At 41.2% G+C, this 25,743-nt stretch overlaps 1 protein-coding gene and 1 non-coding gene across 2 annotated transcripts in view; both read right to left on the reverse strand.

The window, feature by feature from the left end:
• Positions 1 to 641: 641 nt before the first annotated feature.
• The window catches only part of LOC105865512 (myomegalin), a 28,441-nt gene continuing 3,339 nt past the window's right edge, over positions 642 to 25,743 (reverse strand). Inside the window, exons 3-9 of the mRNA XM_076000065.1 lie at positions 13,385 to 13,529; positions 9,323 to 9,558; positions 8,188 to 8,239; positions 7,176 to 7,351; positions 3,740 to 3,964; positions 2,185 to 2,316; positions 642 to 866 (exon numbers count right to left, since the gene is read on the reverse strand). Of these exons, the coding sequence (XP_075856180.1) occupies positions 775 to 866; positions 2,185 to 2,316; positions 3,740 to 3,964; positions 7,176 to 7,351; positions 8,188 to 8,239; positions 9,323 to 9,558; positions 13,385 to 13,500 (1,029 nt within the window). The 5' untranslated portion in view covers positions 13,501 to 13,529 and the 3' untranslated portion in view covers positions 642 to 774. The remainder of the gene's footprint in view (positions 867 to 2,184; positions 2,317 to 3,739; positions 3,965 to 7,175; positions 7,352 to 8,187; positions 8,240 to 9,322; positions 9,559 to 13,384; positions 13,530 to 25,743) is intronic.
• Positions 20,583 to 20,656, reverse strand: TRNAN-GUU (transfer RNA asparagine (anticodon GUU)). Its single transcript has one exon. It is a non-coding gene; the product is annotated as a tRNA-Asn (tRNA).

The raw sequence follows: 25,743 nt of genomic DNA on the forward strand, positions 1-25,743 counted from the left end.
AGGGTCTGCTCTGTCACCCTGGCTAGAGTACAGTGGCATCCTCATAGCTCGCTGCAACCTCCGACTCAAGTGATCCTCCTGCCTCAGCCTCCCTAATAGTAGAGACCATAGGTGCACGCCAACATACCTGGCTAATTTTTTCTATCTTTTGTAGAGAGAGGGTTTTTTTATGTTGCTCTGGCTGGTCTTGAACTACTGTTGTCAAGCAATCCTCATGCCTTGGTCTCCCAAAGTGCTAGGCTCACAGGCATGAGCCACTGTGCCCGGTAAGCAACTGTGATCTTCATAACTTCTCAATACTTATTCCCATTGAGAAGCAGGTTCTGTCATTCTCTTGAATGGAGCTCATCTGGGTCTGGTAAATTGTTCTCATTTTAAAAGATTCAGATTTCATCCTGCTATCTTTTCACAGAGGATTGGTTTTCTGTTCTTTCCAACCATGTAATAGGAATATAGGAATTCTATATCTCTACTATCAATATTTCTTACCTTCCCCCAGCAGTGGCTTTTTCATTCTAGTCTTCTGAAACAGAGAAAACTAATTTCTCCTCTAAATTTTCTGATGAATTCCAGGCCATACTGGGTTTTATTCTTTCCTACACAAATTTTAGTGGTGTTCAACAAATATATGTAAACAATCATTTTAAATAATAATTTATTAATTTGATCTGTTCATTTAAAGATAATGTCTGATGCCTCCAAGTTTGCAACCAAGAATGCTGTTGGGTAGGGCTGGGAAAGTTCTGGAGAACATTCTTCTAGGCCCACCAGCTGTCACAGAATGTCCTGATAAAAGTCAGAAGAGTGACTCTGAGTATATGAACGAGGGGCTTTGAGAGAGACATCTGGGGCTGACTGAGCAGTACCTAGGGGGGAGAGAGAGAGAGAGCTGTAATGAAGTTCCAGAGGGACTTAGGGAGTTCTCTTCACTCACTGAGCCAAATAAAAACTGATATTCCTTCCCCTCCTGGTTCACACTCAGCTAGAAGTGGGAAAGGCAGGGAGAGAGAAACCAAGTTGCTGTTTAGTTGATAACCAGTGACTCCCTAGTTATCTGCAAAGATGGGGAAAGGGATTTCTACATGAAGTGTAGATTTTCCAAAACTATTTACTCCTGGGACCAGGAGTCTGGGAATGTATAGGTGGGATTTTATAAGAAGTAGTCTTATCTAGATTGAATATAGCTATTATAGTTTTGAGTTATGTGGGTCTAGGCACTTTTTGTACTATCTACCTCTGCTCTCCAATTGGGTTTTGCTGCAGAAAGACAGGGATATGGAATTGATCTCAGCTTTGGTTTTTCCCTCTGTAAGTCTGAAAACTCCAGTTTGCTTCCCTGCGGCCCTTTCTTATTGCAGAGCTGGAATACAGAATCTGGGTCCTACCCAGGGAAGACAGAGGCGGATACTGTCACAGAGAATAAAAATAACCCAGACAAGTCACACATTTGGGTAGTGGCTACTTTCCAAAACATACTTTCCTGTGCCCACCAAAGTTTTAGCAGAATATCTAGTGGCCTCATGCACTGGGACAGCAGTGTGACATGGCCAAGTCTCAGTTTTTGCTGGGCATACCACAGTGGGCCACACACTCTCACACGCCATGGCTGCGGGTATGGATCAGAGTCTTTCCCCCGAGTGGCTGCTGTTGTGATGTTGTCAGGGCCCTTGTCATCATTCTTTTTGGCCTTAACAAGGGAGGAGAAGGGGTGTGGAAGAATTGGTCTCCAAGTGAAAGCATTCAGGGTGAAGAGTGTAGGAATAAGGGCCATTCACAGAAGAAAAGTGGCAGGTGGCACCTATAGCATGTGATAGTGGCATGAAGGTGGGATATGGCCCTCCTTCTGTTCAAGAGGGCACCGCAGAAACCTTGGGGCTACCACTTGCCAGTCAGGCCATCAGCCCAAGAACAGCACCAGGTGGTATAAGGAGTTACAAGAAAGGGCATCACATCAGACAGCCCTGAGAATGAGACCTAGCCCTGCTTGGGGCAAGCCACTCTTTCTTTTATAAAGTGGGGACAAGGTACCTTCCCTGCCTCCCCATCTGAACTAATTGTAAGGAACAAGTGAAATTAATGCACATCAATGTGCTTTATAACTATAAACTTCTGTCCCAAGAACCTATACACCCTTTTGAGCCTGCCTACATGTGGACAGAAACAGAAGATTTCAGCCTTTCCTACTTTTTCCGGGGTCAGCGCTGCTGAGCACACGCTCCAGCCTCTCCCGCAGGCGATCGTTAACGCAGACGGACTCCTCCAGGCGCTGGCGCAGGTTCTGGATCTCAGCAAGGTTCTTTTCCAGCAGGTCGGCCCCTGTTGCATATCACCAAGACATGGGAGAGGTAGGGGATGGGGAAGCCTGATTGTCCCTGGGCAGCTGTGGGGCCTGCCTGGGGTCTCTCTGCAAGATCCCTGCCTATCCCTACCCTTCTGTCAACTTCCTCCCCTGGGCATCCAGAAAACACCAGGCAACTTTATTTAAGAGTTTCTGGACTTTCAACAAGATGGCTCCCTGTGAAGGAACTTCGTAGGGCTTCCTTTGACAGAGGCTGAGTACATCTAAGGGAGAGGACACTGGGCTGGAACCACAGGGGTGGGAACTGTGCCTCTGGGTTGGACTGACCTAGCAATGGGAAAGATTGTCTACCTCCTCGGTATGACTGCTGACCATCCATCTTTACCTCATACCTCTCTACCTCATACCCATCCTACCTGATGATTCCTGACCGAACAACCTTTAACCTTGACCTACTCTTGGAGAGAAGGAGCAAGGTAAATGCATAGGAGATTAAATCAGGTGTGAATAGTAAGTGATACTAAATGTTTTCCTTTAACCAATTTTGGGGAAGAGGAACATGGAAGGGCCTGGGAGGTGTTAGGACCTGAAGGAGGAACAGGATAGAAGGGAACAAACTCCGAGGAAGGAAAAAGATGCACGCAGGGGAGAAAAAGGCCAAGAATAGGCTTTATCCACTGGGACATTTTGTTAGGGTCAAGTTTTTCTCTGAGAATTTAAAATGTCTTATTGTTATACTAACTGGGATCCAGAAACTGAGCTGCTTCAAGCCATTCCTCTCCACTGGTGCAGCCCTAGCCACAGGGCACCAGGATGCCTGGCTCCAAATCCACAAGCAAAATTTCAGAGGGCAAAATTGGCGTGTTGTTGTTTGCACTGTGTATGTGTGCATGTGTGTGGATGTGTGTGTGTGTGTGAGAGAGAGAGAGAGAGAGAGAGAGAGAGAGAGAGTATGTGAGGGTGCAGGAGTGGGTGACCATGTAGAAATAGTTTCCCATCCCACAGTAGTTCTTGACCTAAGGAAGACCTTCCCCATGGAAGTCTGAGCTTAGTATTCTAGAACAGTCTAAATCTAGGCCTAGGAAAGTTGTAGCACACAGAGAAAGGAGCATGTGAATGTGAGGTAACTCATCTTCCCTGCAGAGCACATCTGAGTGACCCCTTCCCTTTCCCTTCCATTCTTCTCCTGCCCAGAGTGAGTTCCCAGGTTGCCGGGGATGGAGGTGGGGGTGGGGGTGGGGTCGGAGGGTAGCAAGAAAAGACACTTGTAAAGAACTGGCACTGAGCTGGAATCTCATTCTCTGGCAGACTTATAGGACATTGTCCCTCATCTTCTGTGAGCCAGGTTCTAACAGAGGAATAAAAAATCTCTGACCAGGAAAGGAATGTGTCATTCTTGTCAGCTAGCTCTATTTCACCAACTGCTCCTTTGTGTTTTACCAGAGGATTTGGAGTTGGGCCAATACGAAGAGGAGAAGGAGGCTAGGTCCCCAGATGCATTCATTTTTTGAGGCCTCATCTCTTCCCACGGGCCACTGCTGCCATGTTCTGGTGTCCTGCTCAGCTGGGTGGTGCCACGTGGAGGACAGAAGGTCTGGGCAGGCCTGGCTCCTGGGTGACTGCTGGGCAATGCAGCTGAGTCAGCAGGAACAGCGTGGCTGACATCTGTCCAGAAAGGAATGTCCATGAGAAACAAACAGGGAAGTCATAAATAAAGTGTTTTAAAAGCAATTATAGTGGGCTGAATGGCATCCTCCAAAAATTCATATCCACCTAAAACTTCAGAATATGACCTTATTTGTAAATGGGGTCTTTGCAGATGTAATTAGTTAAGATGAAATGATACCAGATTGAGGTGGTCCTTAAATCCAACATGACTGATGTCTTTTTTTTTTTTTTATTAGTTCAGAATATTACGGGGGCACAATCGCTTTGGTCACATAAATTGCCTTTGCACCCCCTGAGTCAAAGCTACAAGCCTGCCCATCCCCCAGTCAGTGCGCACCACACCCATTAGGTGTGAATATACCCATCCCTTCCACTCCCCACACCTGCCCGATCCCCAGTGAATGTCACATCCATATGTGCACATAAGTGCTGATTGATTAGTACCAATTTGATGGTGAGTACATGTGGTGCTTGTTTTTCCATTTTTGGGATACTTCACTTAGAAGAATGGGCTCTAGCTCTAGCCAGGATAATACAAGAGGGGCTAGTTCATCTTTTTTTTGACTGATGTCTTTATGAGAGGAGAAAGAAATAAAGAGGCACCCAGGAAAGAAGACCACGTGACAACAGAGGCAGAGATTGCAGTGACATGTCTGTAAGCCAAGGAAACTCTCAGAAGCCACCAGAAGTTAGGAAGAGGCAAGGAAGGATTCTTCTAGAGCCTTCAGAGGGAGTATGGCTTCCTGATGGCACCTTGATTTCAGACTTCTAGACTCCAGAAATGTGAGAGAATAAATTTCTGTTGTTTCAAGATACCTTGTTTGTGATACTTTGTTTTGGAGCCCCTAGAAAACCAATAAAGTAATCCAGGGAATGAAGACTAGGTAGATATCAGTGATCCCAAGCCTACTGTTGAATATCAGTTAGATGAAGACTCATTTCCCAGGGACTATAAGTTTTACCCCAATGTTACTGGCATCTCCTGGACCATGACATCAAGAAATAGTGGTTGGATATAATATCTGAGGGTCACAGTGCACACACAGGAAAACTACAGGGACCCCTCTCCCAGCCCCCTCTATGACTCCCAATGCCAGAACGACCCCAGGGAGGTACTCGAGCAATGTTTCCTCTAACAGCAGGACTCACTGCTAATTTTAGGAGTCAAGAGAGTGACGGGATGAAGCATTTTGATGGTCTGGGAACAGTTGGCTACTTACTTAATAGTCTATGTCCTCACCAGCAACAGCCCAGCTAATTCTTCATGGGATTGTTCTATGTTGAGGTTGTTGGCACAGGTAGGGAAAACACCCCCCAGTTCTGGACAATGTGCAAGAACCTAGGCAGCGTTGCTGCCATTCCTGGTGTTTCCTGCCTCAATTGATTCTGCACTTCTACTGAAGCTGAGGGAGTCTGTGTAAGGCAAGTGGTGATTTGGATCCCACCTAGAATAGCTCACAACACTGCAAAAATAATTTTTTTTTTTTTTTTTTGAGACAGAGTCTCGCTTTGTTACCCAGGCTAGAGTGAGTGCCGTGGCGTCAGCCTAGCTCACAGCAACCTCAAACTCCTGGGCTCAAGCGATCCTTCTGTCTCAGCCTCCCGAGTAGCTGGGACTACAGGCATGCGCCACCATGCCCGGCTAATTTTTTTTTTAATATATATATCAGTTGGCCAATTAGTTTCTTTCTATTTATAGTAGAGACGGGGTCTCGCTCTTGCTCAGGCTGGTTTTGAACTCCTGACCTTGAGCAATCCGCCCGCCTCGCCCTCCCAGAGAGCTAGGATTACAGGCGTGAGCCACCGCGCCCGGCCTGCAAAAATAATTTTTAAATACAGTTCACATTGTCTGGCTCCTGTCCAAACAATATCTGGGGTACTCTTACTTGGGGGATTGTAGAATCAGAAACTACATGGCATCTCACAGCTTAATGATGCTCTGAGAACATGACCATGTCCTTTGGGCCCTTGTCTTGTACTGTTTGTAGAGGCCAGAACTTTGTATTGGGCACATGGGACAGAAAGAAAGGAATGGGAAAACCACCGGCTCCAGAAGCCTGAGAAAAGAGGTGCTGGGAAGGGGTGAGCACCCTCTCTATGTAGTCCCTGATGCGGCTCAGGCTGCAGAGTGCAGTGAACAGAGCCTGGGCTTTGAGTCAGGTAGACTGAAGTGAATGTTGCCCCAAGCTGGGTTGTCTTCCGCAAGTCTTTTGACTTTGCTGAGCCTCTGAGCCCTCAGCTGTAAAGCCAGGACATGACCACCTGCTTGAGGGAATCACTAGGGCAATTAAATGAGACAACAATGTATAGCGGCCAATAATGTGACCATAATAGGTACTCAGTAAATGTGAATTTCCTTGGGTGCTGTAATCCTAAGGGAGACATTTTGCTGCTTTACTGCTCGGGGTAAAATGAGAAACAGGAATAGCACCAGGTCAAAACCCATTATAGCCCATTCACTGCCTAAAATTGTTAATTTAGGAAAAAAGAAACCAGACATAGCCCGGGACTAAGGATGATTTTTTGGCATTGCCCACATTAGGACTTGACTCATAGTTGCCTAAAATTTTGGACACTTTTCTCAGGAGGGAAATTAAAGAGAAAACTGAGTAGGAGAAAATGAAGGTTTGATTTAAAACTTACTCTCGTTCTCCCATCTCTACCAAGGCTGCCAAGGGCCTTCTTTGGGGAATTTGGGGTGGGGGACCATACTGGTGGGGTTGGTGAAAGACTCAGCTTGAACCTCATGACATGTCCCAGTTATTGATAGCTTAGAGGATATTACAGAAGAATTATTAGGATGATGATGGGATCTGTAAATCCACAAATGATAAAGAATATTGAGTGGTGAACAGAAAACAGAAACCATGGCTATTTACCCCAAGGATTCTAGGATTAGAGACACAATGTTAGTCACTTTCATGTCCCTGGTCTGAAGATAACATGATCGTGTTGAAGGACTATTTCCTCCTTCCCTCTCCTTCCCAACTCGTGACCCTTCCCCCCTCAAGTCCAATACCATGTATGTGCCAGACCAATGACATAGGAGACTAGGAATGGAGAAAAGCTACCTGACACCCGTGGGGACTTTGCTTGGCACTGGGTCCCAGAGCTGTGCTCAACCAGGGACATCACAGTGGATCTATAGGGCCTGGCCGCAAACATGCCTCCCCTTGGCACCCAGAAACTGGAGTGTGTGGGTACTCACTGACGGCATCCACCGCAGGATGCGCTTCCTGCTCACCGAGCCATGGGCAAGTGCTGCTGCGGGCCCAGTGGGCGGCAGACTGGGCATGGCTGCTGGAGCCAATCTGGGACCCGGCATCCTGCTTGGTCTCTAGGAATTCCCTCACTTTGCTCTTCTTATGTATCTCCCTTAAGATACTGGTGGGGTAAGAAAGAGACAAGGAAAAATAAATGTCACTTGAATGCCACAGCTGTAGTGATCTGGAGGCTCACGGGAGAAGCCAAGGAGAGGTTAAGAAGATCATTCCTTCAGAGAAGCAGCCCAAAAATTCATTTCAGTTTAGGGGTAGAGGATGGAGGGAGTGGGGGAGGGGCCGGGAGAGCAGAAGTGTCCAGTGCATCGGCCACAAACATCCTGAGGAAAAGAGAAGAACCATCAGGCCCTTTAAATAACACTCGGGCTTCCTTCACGAGACACCCAGAGGCCCCGAAGAGTTCAATTCACTCTGCGAACATAACCTGTTATATAGTATTTGTAATAGCCCATTTAAAACTAGTCCCTGAAGCAAAGGCAATGTAGCCTCCCAGATGTCTTGCAGTTTCTAGACCTCCTCCCATAAGTATAGAGATACGTATGGTAGAAACCTTTGTTTGCAAGGAAAATTTGTAGCTATTTAACATCTGCCAGTACTCCCTGGGTCACCCTTAAAGAAACCAGATAAAATCTTATCCTGGCCTTTAAACAGTCAGGGGAAATCAAAGGTGATCCCTGAGGGTTCAGGAAACTCGTAAGACCTGGATAGTAAGGTTAGAGCTGCTTTATATTACTAAGTGGGTGAATTAATGTGAGAATGGTAACCAGAATAATAATACATTTTTTAAAAATGGGAAATAACATTACCTGTCACTAAGGATACATAATGGTTTGGTGAATAAATAAAATAATACAATAAGCTATTTTTTTTTCTTCTGGCCTTTGCTTCTGATGCTTTACCAGATAAAATCTTTCATTGCCCCTGAAAATCTGGAGTTACCTGAGGGTCAGGGGCGCCCGTCCTGCTTGATCCTTCTTACTTGTATAGTCATCTGAAAACCAAATTCAAATAGGACCAGTCATAATTTAAGCAAGTCTCATTTCCTAGATTGCAAACAAACACTTGGTTCTATTTGGGATCAGAGACATGGCTGCATGATGCTTGAGTCCAGGATTCTCTGAATTTTCCCAGATTTTGGATTGAGTCTTTAGAGAGCTTGCCTGGTAGGTTTTCCTGAGCCCACCACAGAGATCATCATTTCTTCTTGCTCTGCCCTGAGTCACAGCAAAACGCTAAATATGTCTTTTCCCCACAGATTATGGGAAACTTATCCAACTGTCCTTTGGCCCATTCCAGCCAGAGCCTCCAAGTGGTGGCAGAGAGCTGGCACCCCAGACCCATGGCTATGTGTCACACAACAGCTTTCATGTAGAACTTACTCTTTTCTCTAAGGGGATGACAGACATCCCTGTCCTGCCTCTGCATCTGCCATAAGGAAACACCACAGTGGCCTCAAGCCTTCTGTTACTATGTGCCCTCAGGTGCTCCAGGGAAAATTATATGTAAAAGCTCCTGAAATAACTAATGCTCCCACAAGTTGGTATGCACAGTGCCTAAACCATGCCAAAATCAGCACGATTATCATTTCTTTGAAGTTACTGATTAAGGTTACTTGCTTGATCCTTATAATAATTACTATGAAACCTTCAGGGGCTGGCATAATTTGATCTAATTTTTTAGGTGAGGAAACAAATCAAAAGAGATATTAAGCTACCCAGAGTGAATAATGAATACATATAAGCTAGAGCAAGGGTCTTAGGATTTCTAGTTCAGGGTCCTTCACAACAACCAGCTGCCCCTACTCTTTCTTTCTTTCTGCCATTAGTTTCAAATAAATGCCATCACCCCTAGAGATGCCTCCTGCCCTGATGGCCGTATTCTATGAGGGTTGGAGGTGCTGACGATCATCACAGCATCTTCAACTTCTTGTGTTTCTCTTTGGAGCTCCTCACCAGCCTGTCCTGACCCAATGTGGTGATTACAAAGCAGGACTTGCAGATAGATGTGGGCTTGTGTGAGCCTAGGACCTTGAGAAGGACTGAAAGTCTTCCCAAGCTGTGTGGCCGACTCTTACCAGTGCTGAATTTGCTGGCAAGGCTCTCTGCCAGCTGGCTGCCTTTGGCCAGCTGCTCACGGAAGTGCTGCTCCATGTAGTGGTCAATGCTATTGCTGCTGAGTAGTTCCTCAAAGGTTTTTACTGTGTTTTTGACATGCTGGATGAGAAGGGAAGAGACTGCTTTCCCAATCCTCATCTTCTGCCGTAGATGGGTCAACTCTCGAGCCTGATCCTGGATCAAAGAATGATATTTCCTAAAGTGGAAAGAAAGAAGAAATAAAAGTGAAAAGGGGTGGCTGATAAGTTATTATGCTATAGCAGAAGGTACTTGAGAGTCTCTCCAAAGGAGGCCCCACACTGAATTCTAGCACATGTTTAGTGACCTGAATATGGTAGGGGGAATGAAGGAAGGAAGAAAAATAAAAACAGTCTCTATGTGTGGCTGGGCGTGGTGGCTCACGCCTGTAATCCTAGCACTCTGGGAGGCTGAGGCAGGAGGATCGCTCAAGGTCAGGAGTTCGAAGCCAGCCTGAGCAAGAGTGAGACTCCATCTATACTAAAAATAGAAAGAAATTAATTGGCCAACTAAAAATATGTATAGAAAAACTTAGCTGGGCATGGTGGTACATGCCTGTAGTCCCAACTACTTGGGAGGCTGAGGCAGAAGGATCGCTTGAGCCCAGGAGTTTGAGGTTGCTGTGAGCTAGGCTGACACCATGGCACTCTAGCCCAGTTGACAGAGCAAGACTCTGTCTCAAAAAAAAAAAAAAAAAACCAACAAAAAAAGTCAATCATTTTCCTATATACCAGCAATGAACAAGTAGAATTTGAAATTAAAAAGATCACATCATTTACATCAGTACCCCCCAAAATATTATACTTAGGTATAAATCTAGCAAAATATGTACAAGATTTATATGAGAAAAACTACAAAACTCTTTTGAAGAAAATCATAGAAGGATTAAATACATGGAGAGGTATTCCATGTTCATCGATAGGAAAACTCAATACTGTCAAGATGTCAATTTTCCCCAATTTGATCTAAAGATTCAATGCAATATCAATCAAAATCTCAGTAAGTTATTTTGAAGATATCAACAAACTGATTCTAAGGTTTATAGAGAGAGCCAAAAGACCCAGAGTAGCCAACGTGATATTGAAAGAGAATAGTCAGAGAACTGACACTACCTGACTTTAAGACTTACTACAAAGCTATAGTAAGCAAGACAGTGTGGTATTTGTGAAAGAATAGACAAATAAATCAGTGTAACAGAACAGAAAGCTTAGAAGCAGACCCACAAAATGTAGCAGATTGATTTTTGACAAACAAACAAAGGCAATATAATGGAGAAAAGATAGTCTTTTCAACAAATGGCGCAAGAACAGTTGGACATCCACATGCAAATAAATGAATCTAGACATGGACCTTACATTTTTTATAAAAACTAACTCAAAATGGATCATAGGCCTAAATGTAAAATACAAAATTATAAAAAAAACATTTAAAAGATAACACAGCAGCAAATCTAGATAACCTTGGGTTTGGTGATGACTTTTCAGATACAAAACCAAAAGTGCAATCCATGAAAAAAATAATTGATAATATGGACTTCACCAAAATTAAAAGCTTCTGTTCTACAAAAGATACTGTCAAGAGAATAAGAAGAAAAACCACACACTTGGAGAAAATATTTGCAAAAGACAGATCTGATAAATCACTATTATCCAAAATACATAAAGAACTCTTAAACTCAAAAATAAGAAAATGAACAACTCGTTTAAAAAATGGGCAAAAAACCTGAACAGATACCTCCTCAAAGAAGATGCACGGATGGCAAATAAGAATATGAAAAGATGTTCAACATCATATGTCATTAGGGAATTGCAAATTAAAGCAACAATGAGATACCACCACACATCTATTAGAATGGCAAAATCCAGAACTCTGATAACACCAAATGCTAGTGACAATGTGGAGTATCAACTAGTCTCATTCACTGCTGGTGGTAATGATAATGGTACAACCACTTTTGAAGACAGTTTGGCAGTTTCTTACAAAACTAAACTTACTCTTACCATATGATCTAGCAATGACATCCCTTGGTATTTGCCCAAATGAATGAAAACTTATGTCCACACAAAAACCTGCACATGATGTTTATAGTAGTTTTCTCCATAATTGCAAAAACTTGGAAGTAATCAAGATGTCTTTCAGTAGGTGAATGGATAAATTTTGGTACATCTAGACAATGAGTATTACTTGGTACTAAAAAGAAATCAGCTATGAAGCCATGAAAAGACATGGGAGAAACTTAAATGCATATTACTAAATGAAAGAAATCAATCTGAAAAGGCTACAGACTGTATGATTCTGGCTACATGATATTCTGGAAAAGTCAAAACTATGGAGACATACCAGGTGTGGTGGCTCACGCCTGTAATCCTAGCACTCTGGGAGATGTAGGCAAGTGGATCGCTCAAGGTCAGGAGTTTGAGACCAGCCTGAGGAAGAGCGAGACCCCGTCTCTACTAAAAAAATACAAAGAAATTAGCTGGACAACTAAAAATATACAGAAAAATTTAGTGGTGCATGCCTGTAGTCCTAGTTATTTGGGAGGCTGATTTTGGGAGGCAGGAAGATCGCTTGAGCCCAGGAGTTGGAGGGTGCTGTGAGCTAGGCTGACGCCACAGCACTTTAGCCTGGGCAACAGAGTGAGACTCTGTATCAAAAAAAAAAACAAAAACAACAAACAAAACTATGGAGACAGTAAACAGATCAGTGGTTTCCAGGAGTTAAAGGGAAGAGAGGGATTAATAGGCAGAGCACAGAGGACTTTGAGGGCAGTGAATATTCTACATGATATTATAAAGGTGGATATATGTCATTATACTTTTGTCAAAACCCATAGAATGTACAACACCAAGAGAGAAACATAATGTAAATTACGGACTTTGGGTGACAATGATGTGTCAGTGTAGGCTGGGCAATTGTAACAGGTACCACACTCTGGTTCAGGATGTTGACAGTGGGGGAGGCTGCGCTGGTGCAGGGGCGGGGTAGGTATATGGGAACTCTCTGTACTTTCTGCTCTATTTTGCTGTGGACTTAAAACTATTCTAAAAAATAAAGTCTATTAAATAAAAAACAGTCACAAGAGTATAATTTTGAAAAATATATTTGACAAAGTGGGTGTAGTGTAGGATTTGTGCACCTAGGCTCCAGGACTCTGTTACTTTTGCCAAAGGCTATCATGCAACTTAATCAAGTAACTGTCTCTTTGGGCCTAAGTGTTCTCAGTTCTGAAATGAGGAAATGGGATTATCTGACCCTAGAGTTATTTTAGCTCTAATATTCTCTGGGGCAGTGAAATTTAAGTGGTACATCTTGGGCAGTGACTAAATGAGGCATGAAGCAGAATTTGAATCACCTTCCAAGCTGTGCCCCAATCGCTATGAAAATTAGTGATAAGTTAGTATTTCAGTACCTGGTGCTCACAGGCAATTGTGTAATGGATTAACCCCATATTATTTGAGTGCCTCCAAAAAGCTATAGCAAAACAGCCATTAAGGACAGACTGAAAAATCTAGCCAACAGGCCACTATTTGGCAATTTTGTAAGCTTATTTTAAAAATTGAGCTTATCAAAATTGCCATTCCAAAAACCAGGAACATAAATGTCCATAGATAATGGAGTGGAGATGGAGGGGCTTTTGTATAAATCTACCTCCTCGGGCAATGGGACGGTGCAGCATCACCAAATATCTGAGGTGACAGGAGATGGTTACGTGTTTCTGTCAATCCAGGAGAGGCATCACTCACAACACTGAAAGATTTCCAGCTCAAGTAGTCATGAAGACCATACATTTGGTGAATATATGCATTGTTAGCATAAAACCAAATTGTTCTGATTAATATAATCAGTAATAAGGATTTTATAGACTTTTCTCTAAAGAATTTCCAGGAATGTCTTAAGAGAAAGCCCTGCAATTAAGATACAGAGCCTGGGTGCAGAGCCTGAAAACTGCTGTGACAGCAACGACTTAACTCTGGCAGTGGAAGGCTCTGAGTAGAGTCTCTTACCCACTGTGGGACACAGAGGACAATCCTGCTTCCCCGGGCTGAGTCTTCTGCTCGTTCATTCCCTTCTCAGCAGGTCCCTTCTTCTCTAAGTGCTGATGCATCATCCCAGCCTTCATTTTCTCATGAAGAGCTCTCTTACAGACTCCTTTGAAAGGAAGGATGGAGAAGAAACGTGTCTAGGTCTCCACAATAGCCAGGTTTTTCTCCAAAGCTACCTAAAGAAACTGAAAAAAAAAATACAGTTTGAAGAAGTCGATTATTAAAGGAGATCCCACAGGAGCACAGACTCTCAAGAGCAGAGCCTACAAGGAAGTAAAGGGTGAAGCCTACAATGTGCCCCCTTGGAGAACATCCTGGCAACCCACTGGGCAAAGGGAAGATGCAGCAAGTAGGGGGAGATGTCATTAGGAGGAAGAGAAGGGTGTTATAGAAGAAAAAACAGGCAAACAAATGAAATGAATGAATGGAAACAAATGGGGTTTAAACTGGGCTAAGGGGTGAGTATTTTTGACTCTTGAAGTTCCCAGGGAGTGTCCCTTCAGAAGGCAGGAAGCATTTTTATCACTCACAAGTTTTGAGAGTCATGAAGTCTAAAAAATGTTGAGATACCAGAGCTCCAATCCCAAGGCACTGGACATCAACAGTAGTGCTATAGGAAGACTGAGGATGCCGGGCCTCAAATCACAATCATAGAATTAGAATGTGGAGGTCTCTCTAGAACCCGAGGAAGCCCTGCCTTCCAATGGCCTCCCACACTCAACACAAGGCTGCCTGTGTCTTCCTGGAGGAAGGCTATCATAGAGGATGTCTCTCTCATTGCTCCATTTTAATATCTGTGTATCCTTTGGCTGATACCACCAATCAATCAATTCCTTAACTCCCCCCGCCCACCAAAATAGCATATTGCTCCTTGTTCAATCTCGCTTTGCATAGAAAACATCAAAACATTTTCTCAGCACCTTTTATTTTCTTGAAAACAGTTTCAGTAAAAATAATTCTTGTGCCTTTTCTTAAATGAATATTGTAAAGTTCTAGTGATTCTTTCTGTTCCTTTTTGGGAACTCTCCAGGTTTTCACCATTCTTTCAAGAGCATGGTGACCAAACTGCAGTATAATACTCTAAGTAGGACTAATAAATTTAGCGTAATGATGTCTTACCTTTTCATTCCATAATAACTAATATATCCCAATGCAATATTGACTTCCTTTCCTTTGTAGTAGCAACATGTTGGGGTTTCATTTAACATGAGGTCAATTTCAACCTTCCAAACTCCTACCTCTACCCAACTTTGCTACTTGTAGGACTGTTTTGCATTTTTTTCTTTTAATCTCTATAAATATACTTTGCCAATGTCTGTTTTGAATTTCATTCTGGCTCTGCAGATTACTCTTCAGTTTGTCCAAGTCCTGAAAATATTTTATTAATTTCTTTGACTGTGAGTAATAGAAACTTAATGTGCTGCTGACTTGTAAACCTACTGGATTTCTTTATTCTTTCACTCAAATCTTGATAGAGTTGCCTGGGCTGCCACAAAGCCATTGAAAATGGCCTGTGACAGACCCTGTTATAATCTAGGCCACAGTGGGGAGGGAATGCATGGAAAATACAAGCTGTGGTTTTTAGTGACATAACAGCTGAGACTGTGAAGAAAGTCACAGGTACAGCAGGAGTGGGAGGGATCCTTTAACTTTGGTTCCCACTTCCTAGGCCTCCATTCCACTGGTGTGCTGGTAAGTCTTTAGCAACAAGCATTCCTGGGGATAAAGTCCTCATTTGTAGTATTTGCCTGTTTTCATTGGGTTAATACTATCACTATGGCCAATTTTAAACTACCATCCCTGAATAGAGTTGGAAAGGGATGCTAAGTAGTACATCATGATATAATACTTCCACCCTATAAATACAGTAGATGTACCACTTCACACCCAATTAGGATGACTACTATTTTTTAAAAAAGCAAACAACAAAAAACCCAGAAAATAACAAGTGTTGGTGAGGATGGGGAGGAACTGGCACTCTTGTGCACTCTTGGGAATGCAAAATGGTACAACCACTGTTAAAAACAGTATGGCAGTTCCTCAAAAAATTTAAAATAGAATTACTATATGATCCAGCAATGCTACTTCTGGGTATATACCCAAAAGAATTAAAAATAGCGACTCAGAGATTATTTGTATACCCATGCTCATAGCAGCATTATTTGTTGTAGCCAAAAATTAGAAGCAACTCAAGTGTCCATCAATGATTCATTGGATAAACAAAATGTGGTATGTATGTGTAATAGAATATCATTCAGTCTCAAAAAAGGAGGAAATTCTGACACATGCTACAATGTGGATGAAACTTGAAGACATTATGCTAAGTGAAATAACCCAGTCACAAAAGGACAAATATTGTATAATTCTGCTTAAATGAGGTACTTAGAGTAGTCAAATTCACAGAGACAGAAAGTAGAATGGTGGTTGCCAGTGACTAAAAGAAAAAAAGAATGGTGAGATATTATAAAGTAGTAAATAATTTCAGTTTTGTAAGACAAAAAGAATTTTGTGAAAAGAGATAGTGGTCACGGTAGCACAACAATGTCAATGTATTTAATGCTACTGAAGTGTACACTTCAAAATGGTTAAGATGGTAAATTTTGTTATGTGTATTTTATGACAATGAAAAAATACATTAGACACAATAAACTTAAAAGCATAGATAATAGTAAATGTAAAATAATTAGGTCATGAGTTTTGAGTATTTATTACCTTTTTGATATACAGTTGACCCCTAAACTGTGTAGGGCTTAGGGGCATCAACTCTGTGAGTAGTCAAAAATCTATGTATAATTTTTGACTCCCCAAAACCTAACTACTACTAGCCCACTGTTGACTGGAAGCCTTACTGATAATGTAAATAGTCAATTAACACGTATTTTGTATGTTATATGTATTATATATTTTGTTCTTACAATAAAGTAAACTAGAGAAAATAAAATGTTATTAAGAACATCATAAGGAAGAAAAATGCATTTACAGTTATTTTTTTTTTTTTTTTTTTTTTTTTGAGACAGAGTCTCACTTTGTTGCCCAGGCTAGAGTGAGTGCCGTGGTGACAGCCTAGCTCACAGCAACCTCAGTCTACTGGGCTCAAGCGATCCTCCTGCCTCCGCCTCCCGAGTAGTTGGGACTACAGACATGCGCCTCCATGCTCGGCTAATTTTTTTTTTTTTTTTTAGTTTTCACAGAAATGAAACCAATCGGCTAATTTTTTGTATATATATTTTTAGTTGGTCAATTAATTTCTTTCTATTTTTAGTAGACACAGGGTCTCGCTCAGGCTGGTTTTGAACTCTTGACCTTGAGCAATCTGCCAGCCTCGGCCTCCCAAAGTCCTAGGATTACAGCTGTGAGCCACCACGCCTGGACATATACAGTATTCTATTGTATTTATTGATACCTAAGTTTATGTTGTCTATTTACAAGATGAATCATCTGAAATGGCAGGCAACCACAGCTGCAGACCTCAATCTTTTTCTCATAATGTCATGACTTTTTTCTTCTTCTTAGGAGCATTTCCAGAATCACTCATGGCACTGCATATGGGTCCAATGATGTTATTCAAGGTTTACAGTACCACACTAAATATGATGAAACATATACGAGATCTGTGAGAGATCACTTTTTACTCTGATATGCAATTTACTGGAGAGAACTGCTCACTCAGAGATGATTAGCAACATAAGGCATTTTAAGCAACATTTGCAACAATTGAGTTCACCACAATAGTAACAGGAGGTGGCTATGAATGAAATTATGATAGTAGTAAGGTATAGTCTATAGTTACCATTACGCAGTTATGATTTAATACCAAATCTTTACATTTGTTTACATTTTTCTCTACTTTGAATGGTGCCATGTACTGTCTGTAAGTGTGTGTGTGTGAGTTTGGATAAATTTTAACTTTTTATAACAGATTTGTGTATTCTTGTGGTAGTAAATGATACAATAAACTAGGATCTACATATATGCATATGCATTCATAACATACTGAACTTTTTCATAATTTTTTGATATTTCTCTTATTTTCAATTTATGTAAATGATTATTGGAATCCATAAACTAATCTGGACAGGGCTTCCTTTGAATTTTCAGAGAACTAATTTGTTTATACTCCAGAAGAAAATAAATTATACCAATTTGTTTCCTCAGAAAATAATTCATATTCATATAATGGAAAAATCCCTTTAAACTACCAGACATTCTAAAGGAACTAATCATATAAAGTAACATCATTTAAAGTGGAGAAGAAGCAATGGTATCTATTAAAAATAGTGATAATATATGAAAAGAAAAAATTAAGCATGATAAAGTGTTTGGAGAAGACTCCTTGATGAAAATTTGGTTAATTTTGTGATATCCTTTTCAGTTCAGCAGGACCTTCTCAGTATATATCATTTGCATTATTGTCACTGAATTTTATCCATTTTTAAAAATCTATTTTAAAAGAATTTTTTGCCTTTTTAAATAAAAGTATGAACTAGTTTCCAGTTCTTGAAGTTATTTAAAAGATTGTTAAATCTTGGTTTAAATAGTTGTCAGACACCTTATCTTACTCTCTGGAGAAGTCTGAAGGATATACAGTATACTAATTAATTGCCTAATTATAATGACATATTTATCTTTTCCCTCCTTTCTTTATCCATTTAAAAAGTTGTGAAATTATTCTATCATTTAGGAACTTCAAAGTATTACTCAGAAAGTAGAATATTGGATGCCAGAATTTCAGTTTTCTTTCTGTTCTAAGATCCTCTTTAGATAAAGCAATTTATTGAAGTCAGAGTTATTATGGAAGAATCATTGTGTATGGAGATCATCTGTGTGGATCAAAAGATATTCCACTTTTGTAGATATTGACATTTATTGGGCCCATGGAATTTTATCCAGTATCAGATAGATAAGATATAAACTACTTCTCCATACTGTAGACTCAAATACCAGGAAATACCAAAATCCTCAGGACAAATAGCAAATCAAAAAAGACTCACAGACTAGATTAGCCATCATCTACCATCTAACAGAGAACGGATCCCTGTTAACTACTACTCAACAGAGATCATCCCCAGATGTTCATTTCATAAAATCAAAGCCAGAATTCCACATTGATACCATGGATGGGAGAAAATAATTGACAATGTGCAAATGAGAGACAAATAAATACTTGTCTAAAAATCATACTTAGTGTGTAAGAAGCCAGAAAGCTCAATTTCTGCTGATGAGGTCCAACAGATGAACTGAAGGAACATGAGCTAACAGCTTTAAGAGTTCAGGTCTGCATAGGGTGTCCATAAGATGCAGAATTATATTAGCTATGATATAATTATAGCCTCAGATATATTATATATATAATTATTATATATATATATTATTATAATTAGCCTCAGATAGTCACATTTTTACGGAAATGGCAAAAAAAAAACAAAACCAAAAAACTATCAAGGAATAACATAGAGACAACGTGATGGTTGATTCTATGTGTCAACTTGGCTAGGCAATGGTGCCCAGATATGTGGTCAAATATGATTCTGGACATTGCTGTGAAGGAGTGTTTTGGGTGAGATTAACATTTAAATTAGTAGATTTTGAGCAAAGCAGATTACTGTCCATAATGTGGGTGGACCTCATCCAATCAGTTGAAGATCTAAATAGAAAAAAGTCTGTCCCTAAAGAAGAGGGAATTGTGTCAGCAGACCACCTTTGGACTCGAACTGCAACTTTTCTCTGGTCCTCCAACCTGCTTGCCTATTTGTTTATCCTCTGCAATCATGTGAGTCAATTCCTTAAAATAAATAAAGAGAAAGAGAGAGAGATCATTGATTATTTTTCTCTAGAGAACCCTAATGCAGACAGCATACTAATTCACACTGGCCATTTATAGAAGAAAGAACACAGGAACAAATGTCAGGAACCAGTATTAATAAGTTTTTTCTTTTCTTGGATAAGCTGCTTGGCACAAAGCTATTAAAGAGGTGACTCTGGCCAGTCTTCTCTGGACCTTGTTGACAAAGTCACCACAGAAACCAAATACATGTACATGTAAACCAATACATTTGTACATGATATACAAAATACTATGGAAGTTTAGCTGAGGAGCAGATGGGGAGATACCCAATTGCTTAACGTCCACCATGTCATCTATTGTATTTCTTCCTTAGTTAAGAGGGCACCACTCCCTTTACTAGAATACCATAGACATAGGCATATAAAGTTTGCTGTGCTAGCACGAGTACAAAGAAAAGGATTCTGAGTTGAAAAAATAAAATATAAATTGATGGCACTACTATGGAAGGCAAATTTACAGAGTTTATAACTTAAATGAAAAAACATACTGTTAGCTGGGCATGGCGGAACTTGCCTGCAGCATAGCTACTCGGGAGGCTGAGCCAGGAGAATCATTTAAGTCCAGGAATTTGAGGTTGCAGTGAGCAGTGATCGAGCCACTGCACTCTAGCCAGGGCAACACAGGGAGATCCTGCCTCAAAAACAAACAAACAAGCTATGGACACGCTTGAAACTCTGACTTGGGTGGGGCAAAGGCATTATATGTATCATAAACATTTGTACCCCCATAATATGCTGGAGTAAAAAAAAACTATATATGATGTAGCAATTGTACTTCCAAGACTCTACCCGATAGAAATACTATTACAAGTGGCAAAAGATATGATGATGATGACTGCAGCATTATTTGTAACCATAAAGTTATGGAACCAACTTAATTTCAAAAATAACATGTAAAGGGTTAGATAATGTAATAAACAAACAAATAAAGCCTTCAATAATAATGCAAAGGATAATGATAATAATCTTGATTCTACTGATAACATCAATGGAGCAATTACTAAATCCAGGCACATTGTGCAGATAAGGCATTGCTACCATTCTCACATTACAGTTGAAAAAAAATGAGGTACAGAAAGTTTGCTAATAGCCTAAGGGCATACAAGAAGAGAAACAAAATTTCACTCCAGAACCCATGTTCCTGAGCACAGATCACACCAGGTCTCTTATGTACCCTGGTCCAAGAAACTTCTTTCTCCCAACTATAAATTTCTTAGAAGTCGCTGCTAGATGAGAGGAGGGTAAGCAAAGGTGCCTTAACCTCTACCAGAGTGAATCCACCGGGACCACCTTGGATGTTATAAAAGGCTTATGACGTCCCTGGGTGGGCTCGAACCACCAACCTTTCGGTTAACAGCCGAACGCGCTAACCGATTGCGCCACAGAGACACAGTTGAGTCTTTCTTTTAATATCCTAATTGAGGGTACATTCTCACTAAATGTTAGCCAGTACCCCCAATCTTTTGCGATACAGCTGTGGAATTCCAAAGCCTTGGAAAAGTGGAGCAATTAGAGCGACAAATGCAGTTGTTCTTCACGCCGGAAACTCGTATATTGGATGATTCTGGAACCAGAGGGGGCGGCTGAATGACCTTCGCCAGGCGTTGCCCCTCGCCTGCCTAAAGAAGCCGGCGCCTCCGGAGACGTCGGGACAGCGACCCCAGTCTGAGCAACTTGGGGCTCACGGGCAGCTGAACACCCAGGGCACTCAGTTAGGACTTCTTGCACTAATACATTTCAGAGACGGAATATAAAAACGGACAATGGCCAGGCCCTATATAAAAATAGAACTCTGATCCACAAGCTGCGGCTACCTGCCCAGGAAATCAGTCCCCTTATCTACAGATAAATGACCCAGGAAGCCAGATCTGCTATAAGTCAGATCTGTAGGAAGACGAGCTGTATCTTTAATAACAAACAATAACATCTTTAAGAATCGGCTCAAAATGTCTATAACTTGATGAATAACTGACAGCTTCCCTCAATTTTTGTCCCACTTGCAACTTAGGACCAATCAGAGAAAGCCAAATAAACACTCCTGACTAATCACACAGGACGCCCCGCTTCTAGCTAGCCCGCCTGCAGCCGCTTCATGCCAGCAGCCTCCAACCAGGACGCACCTAAAGTCTTCCCTTAATCCACTGTAAAGCTTCTCGCTCCTCCGCCTGCCGTTGAAGTCTATCTAAAATGCCAGTGCGGCCCGGTGGGCGGCTCACGCCCCGTAATCCTAGCACTCTGGGAGGCCTGGGCGGGCAGATCGCTCGAGGTCAGGAGTTCAAGACCAGCCTGAGCAAGAGCGAGACGCTGTCTCCACTAAAAACAGAAACAAATTACTTGGCCAACTAAAAATACATATAGAAAAAATTACCCAGGCACGGTGGCGCATGCCTGTAGTCCCAGCTACTCGGGAGGCTGAGGCAGGAGGATTGCTTGAGCTCAGGAGTTGGAGGTTGCTGTGAGCTAGGCTGACGCCAGGGCAACAGAGTGAGACTCTGTCTCAAAAAAAAAAAAAAAAAAAAAAGCAAGTGCCAGTGGCTGTGTCCCTCGCTATAGCAAACTCAGAACAAAAAGCTGTTGCTTTTCTCATCTGCTTGGTCTTCCTTTATTTCCACACTTTTGTCATCTTTAAGCTTTTAGTCCTTTGAAGAATTCTGAGAGTGGAAAATAATTGAAAGGTTTTACAAAGGGGGCAGTTCTTTTTCTAAAAAAGCTCAATTGTGGTTAATTGATTTCCAGATTTCCAGGCTTGCAAAGTCCCATGGGGTGGGCAAGGAAGGGGCCCACCCTGCACCATCTGCACCGCTTGAGCTCCACGCCTTCAACTGAACTGAGATCCGAGGGTTCTGTGGGGTTAGTGGGCAGGAGAGGGAACGCGGCAGGGACAAAAGGGAAAGGCGAGCAGGAGAGAAAGAGCAGGTAAGGCTCGGACAAGGACAATGAGACCTCCCAGGAGGCTTGTACAAAGGCCTGATCCGGAGAGATGAGAATTGCTTCTACTAAACATTAGAATGGAGATGAGTTTAAAAAAGACACAAAAGGGAGAAAAACGCAAGAACCTGCACCTATCCCAGAACAAAATGGAAAATTTGGGGAATGATTTCCAAAAGAAATATTAAAAGCGTATCCGCTGCCCCAGCAGGCTTATGGCTCGCCACCATGGTATAATATAATGGTTAGTACTCTGCGTTGTGGCCAAAGCAACCTCGACTGGAATTTGAGCCACAGTATATCCGGCTTCCTTCCTTCCTTCCTTCCTTCCTTCCTTCCTTCCTTCCTTCCTTCCTTCCTTCCTTCCTTCCTTCCTTCCTTCCTTCCTCTTTCTTTCTTTCTTTCTTTCTTCTTTCTTTTTCTTTCTTTCTTTCTTTCTTCTTTCTTTCTTTCTTTCTTTCTTTCTTTCTTTCTTTCTTTCTTTCTTTCTTTCTTTCTTTCTTTCTTTCTTTTCTTCTCTCCCTCCCTCCTTTCCTTTTCTTTCTTTCTCTTTCTTTCTTTCTTTCTTTCTTTCTTTCTTTCTTTCTTTCTTTCTTTCTTTCTTTCTTTCTTTCTTTCTTTCTTTCTTTCTCTCTCTTTCCTTCCTTCCTTCCTTCCTTCCTTCCTTCCTTCCTTCCTTCCTTCCTTCCTTCCTTCCTTCCTTCCTTCCTTCCTTCCAAGCAGGGAGTATTTTATTGTATGCATATTCTCAAAAAAAAAAAACCCACAAAAACGGAACCCACAAATAGAAGCAAAGAACAAACTTTTCTAGCATCTCTGGGAAACACAGGGCACCGTATCTTATAGAAACATAGCTAGTACAAGAACAAAATGTACTAATTAACATTACCTTTTGCTTCCCCAGTCAAAAAAGGCTATAGAGAAAAACACTTTAAATTGTATTCTAATACAAATTTGTTGCACAATTAAACTTTAACTTACTCAGAGTTATTGTATTGCTTAATTGTTCATTGTGAGCAGATTATTGAATGCCTACTCTATTTTCTCCCGCTTCTTTCTTGGCAAGATTTTGTATATGTTTCACTCTTACTTTTTAAATTCCCTGAACCGGCTGCTCTCCTTAGCTGCAGCCGGAGATCAGGATTTACTGTGGCTCCCCACCACGGGATGGGCAGGAGGAAAGTGAACCCCACCGCGCACTAACCTAGGGCGCAGTGAGGGAAAGGTCGGCGGGTCCCCACGTCTGAACATGCGCAGGAACCATCCCAAAAGGTAAAGCGCTGAGTCTCCAGGAATATTGTCTATAGCTTCAGCTAATATAATGGTGTAGTAACAACAGGGTGGTTTTTTGTTGTTGTTGTTATTTGTTTGTTTGTTTTTCTGGTTGAGATATTTCAAATGTCAGCGAGGCATTTTAGATGCAATAACAACTAGCTTTTTATGAGTTCGCTTTGACAGGTATTTTACAAGAAAATCTAATAAGATAAAACCTAATAAATATAATAAAACCCCAAATCAGTATCAGGCTTCACCTCTACGCCAATTTTTTTTTTTTTTTTTTTTTTTGCTAAAAGTACATTATTGAAGTGTAATTCACAGAGTAAAATGCACAAATGTTAACTGTACAGCCTGATAAATTTTGACAAATGTAACCATCAGCTAGATTATAGACATTTTCCATCAGCCCAGACAGTCGGTAGAGTCAATTCACATCCAACTTCTCTTCACTTAAGAATACCATTCTCATTTCTATCTCCTCAGATTAGTGTTGACTGTTTCTGAAATTCACATAAGTGAATGTACATTTTTGTGTCAGACTTTCATTTCATGCAACATAATGTTTTTGAGATGCATCCATGTTGGTGAGTGTATTATTTTGGTGTTATTGGTGGGTGTTATTCCTGTGTGTGAAAATATCACTGTTGATGGACAATTGGGTTATTTCCAATTTTGGCTACTGTGACCAAAGCTGCTATAAATGTTCTTGTACAATTCTTTTTGTAGACATATGCATTCATTTTTCTTAAGTATATATGTTGTAGTGGAATTGCTAGGTCATGGGATACGTCTAGATTTAACTTCATTAGAACTGCCAGTTTTCCAGAATGGTCGCGCCATTTCACCTTCTCACCAGCAACACAGCAAGAGTATAGTAACCCCACGTTCTTGTCAGCACTTGTTCTCTGTCTTTAAAATATACCCATTCTGGTGGGTGCATGTCTTAGTCCATTCAGGTTGTTATATCAAAATAACTTAAATGAGGAAGCTTATAAACAACAGAAATTTATTTATGATAGTTTTGGAAGCTGGTAAATCCAAGTTCAAGGTGTCAGCAGATTCAGTGTTTGGTGAGGGTTCACCCTCTGGTTCATAGACAGTGCCTTCTCACTGTGTCCTCACATGGTTTACAAAGACACTAATCTTATTCAGGAAGTGGAGCCCTCATGATCTCATCACCTTCCAAGGGCTGGAACCTCCTAATACCACCACCCTTGGGGATTAAGATTTCAACAAACAAATACGGTGTTGATGGTAGGGACACAAATATTCAGAGCATAGCAGTGCGTAAAGTTATCTCATCATAGCTGGGTGCAGTGGCTGCATCTGTAATCCCAGCTACTCCATAGGCTGAGGTAGGAGTATCTCTTAAACCCAGGAGTTTGAGACCAGCCTGGGCAACACAGCAAGACCCTCATCTCCAAAAAAATAAAAGAAAAAAAGAAAATTATCTCATCATGGTTTTCATTTATGTTTACCTATTAAGTAATGATATCGAGCATCTTTTCTTATGTCTTTTGGCCATTGATAAATTCTCTTTTGTGAAGAAAGCCTATCCAAGCATTTTACTCATTTTTAAATGGTTTGGTTTTTATTAATGATTTCTAAAGGTTTTCTCTATATATTTAATATTTGAGTCATTTTTTCAAATAAGCATGATGCAAATACCTTTTCCCAGTCTGTGGCTTGTCTTTTGATACGTTCTTATGATAATTTTTGATGAACAGAAGTCTTTAATCTTGGTGAAATCCAAGTTCTTAATTTTTTTCTTTTATGATCTCTAAGACATCTCTCCTACCCCTAGATGGTGAATATATTTTCCTACGTTTTCTTCTAGAAGCGTTTTGTGTTTTAGTTTTCATATTTAAATCTATGATTCTTCTCAATTTCATCTCCTGATGTCAACACAATACTTAACTACAGAATCCAAGGCTTGCAGAAAACAATCCAGCCTCTTGGAAACTTCTATAATCCTGATGTAATAACATTCACAAGGGTTTGCTGCTGTGCTCTTTGGTAACTACAGAGCCTTGTGCTTCCATCCCTCATTTCCCCCACTTTTGCCTTATCTCTTCTTCTCTCAATTCTTCTCACCCCTACTGCTGAGAAAACCAGAAATACCTGAAACTGACAAGAAGAAAGACTTAGTCTAACTTGTGCTCAAGCCACACCTGTGTTCTGGTTTGTAAATCTAGTCCTGCCCTTGCAAGGCCTTGGAAAAGTAACTTAAACGTTATGTGCCTCAAATTCTTTCTTCTGTAAAATGGGGC

Source organism: Microcebus murinus, chromosome 2 (genome assembly GCF_040939455.1).
Source record: "Microcebus murinus isolate Inina chromosome 2, M.murinus_Inina_mat1.0, whole genome shotgun sequence".
Classification (NCBI taxonomy): domain Eukaryota; kingdom Metazoa; phylum Chordata; class Mammalia; order Primates; family Cheirogaleidae; genus Microcebus; species Microcebus murinus.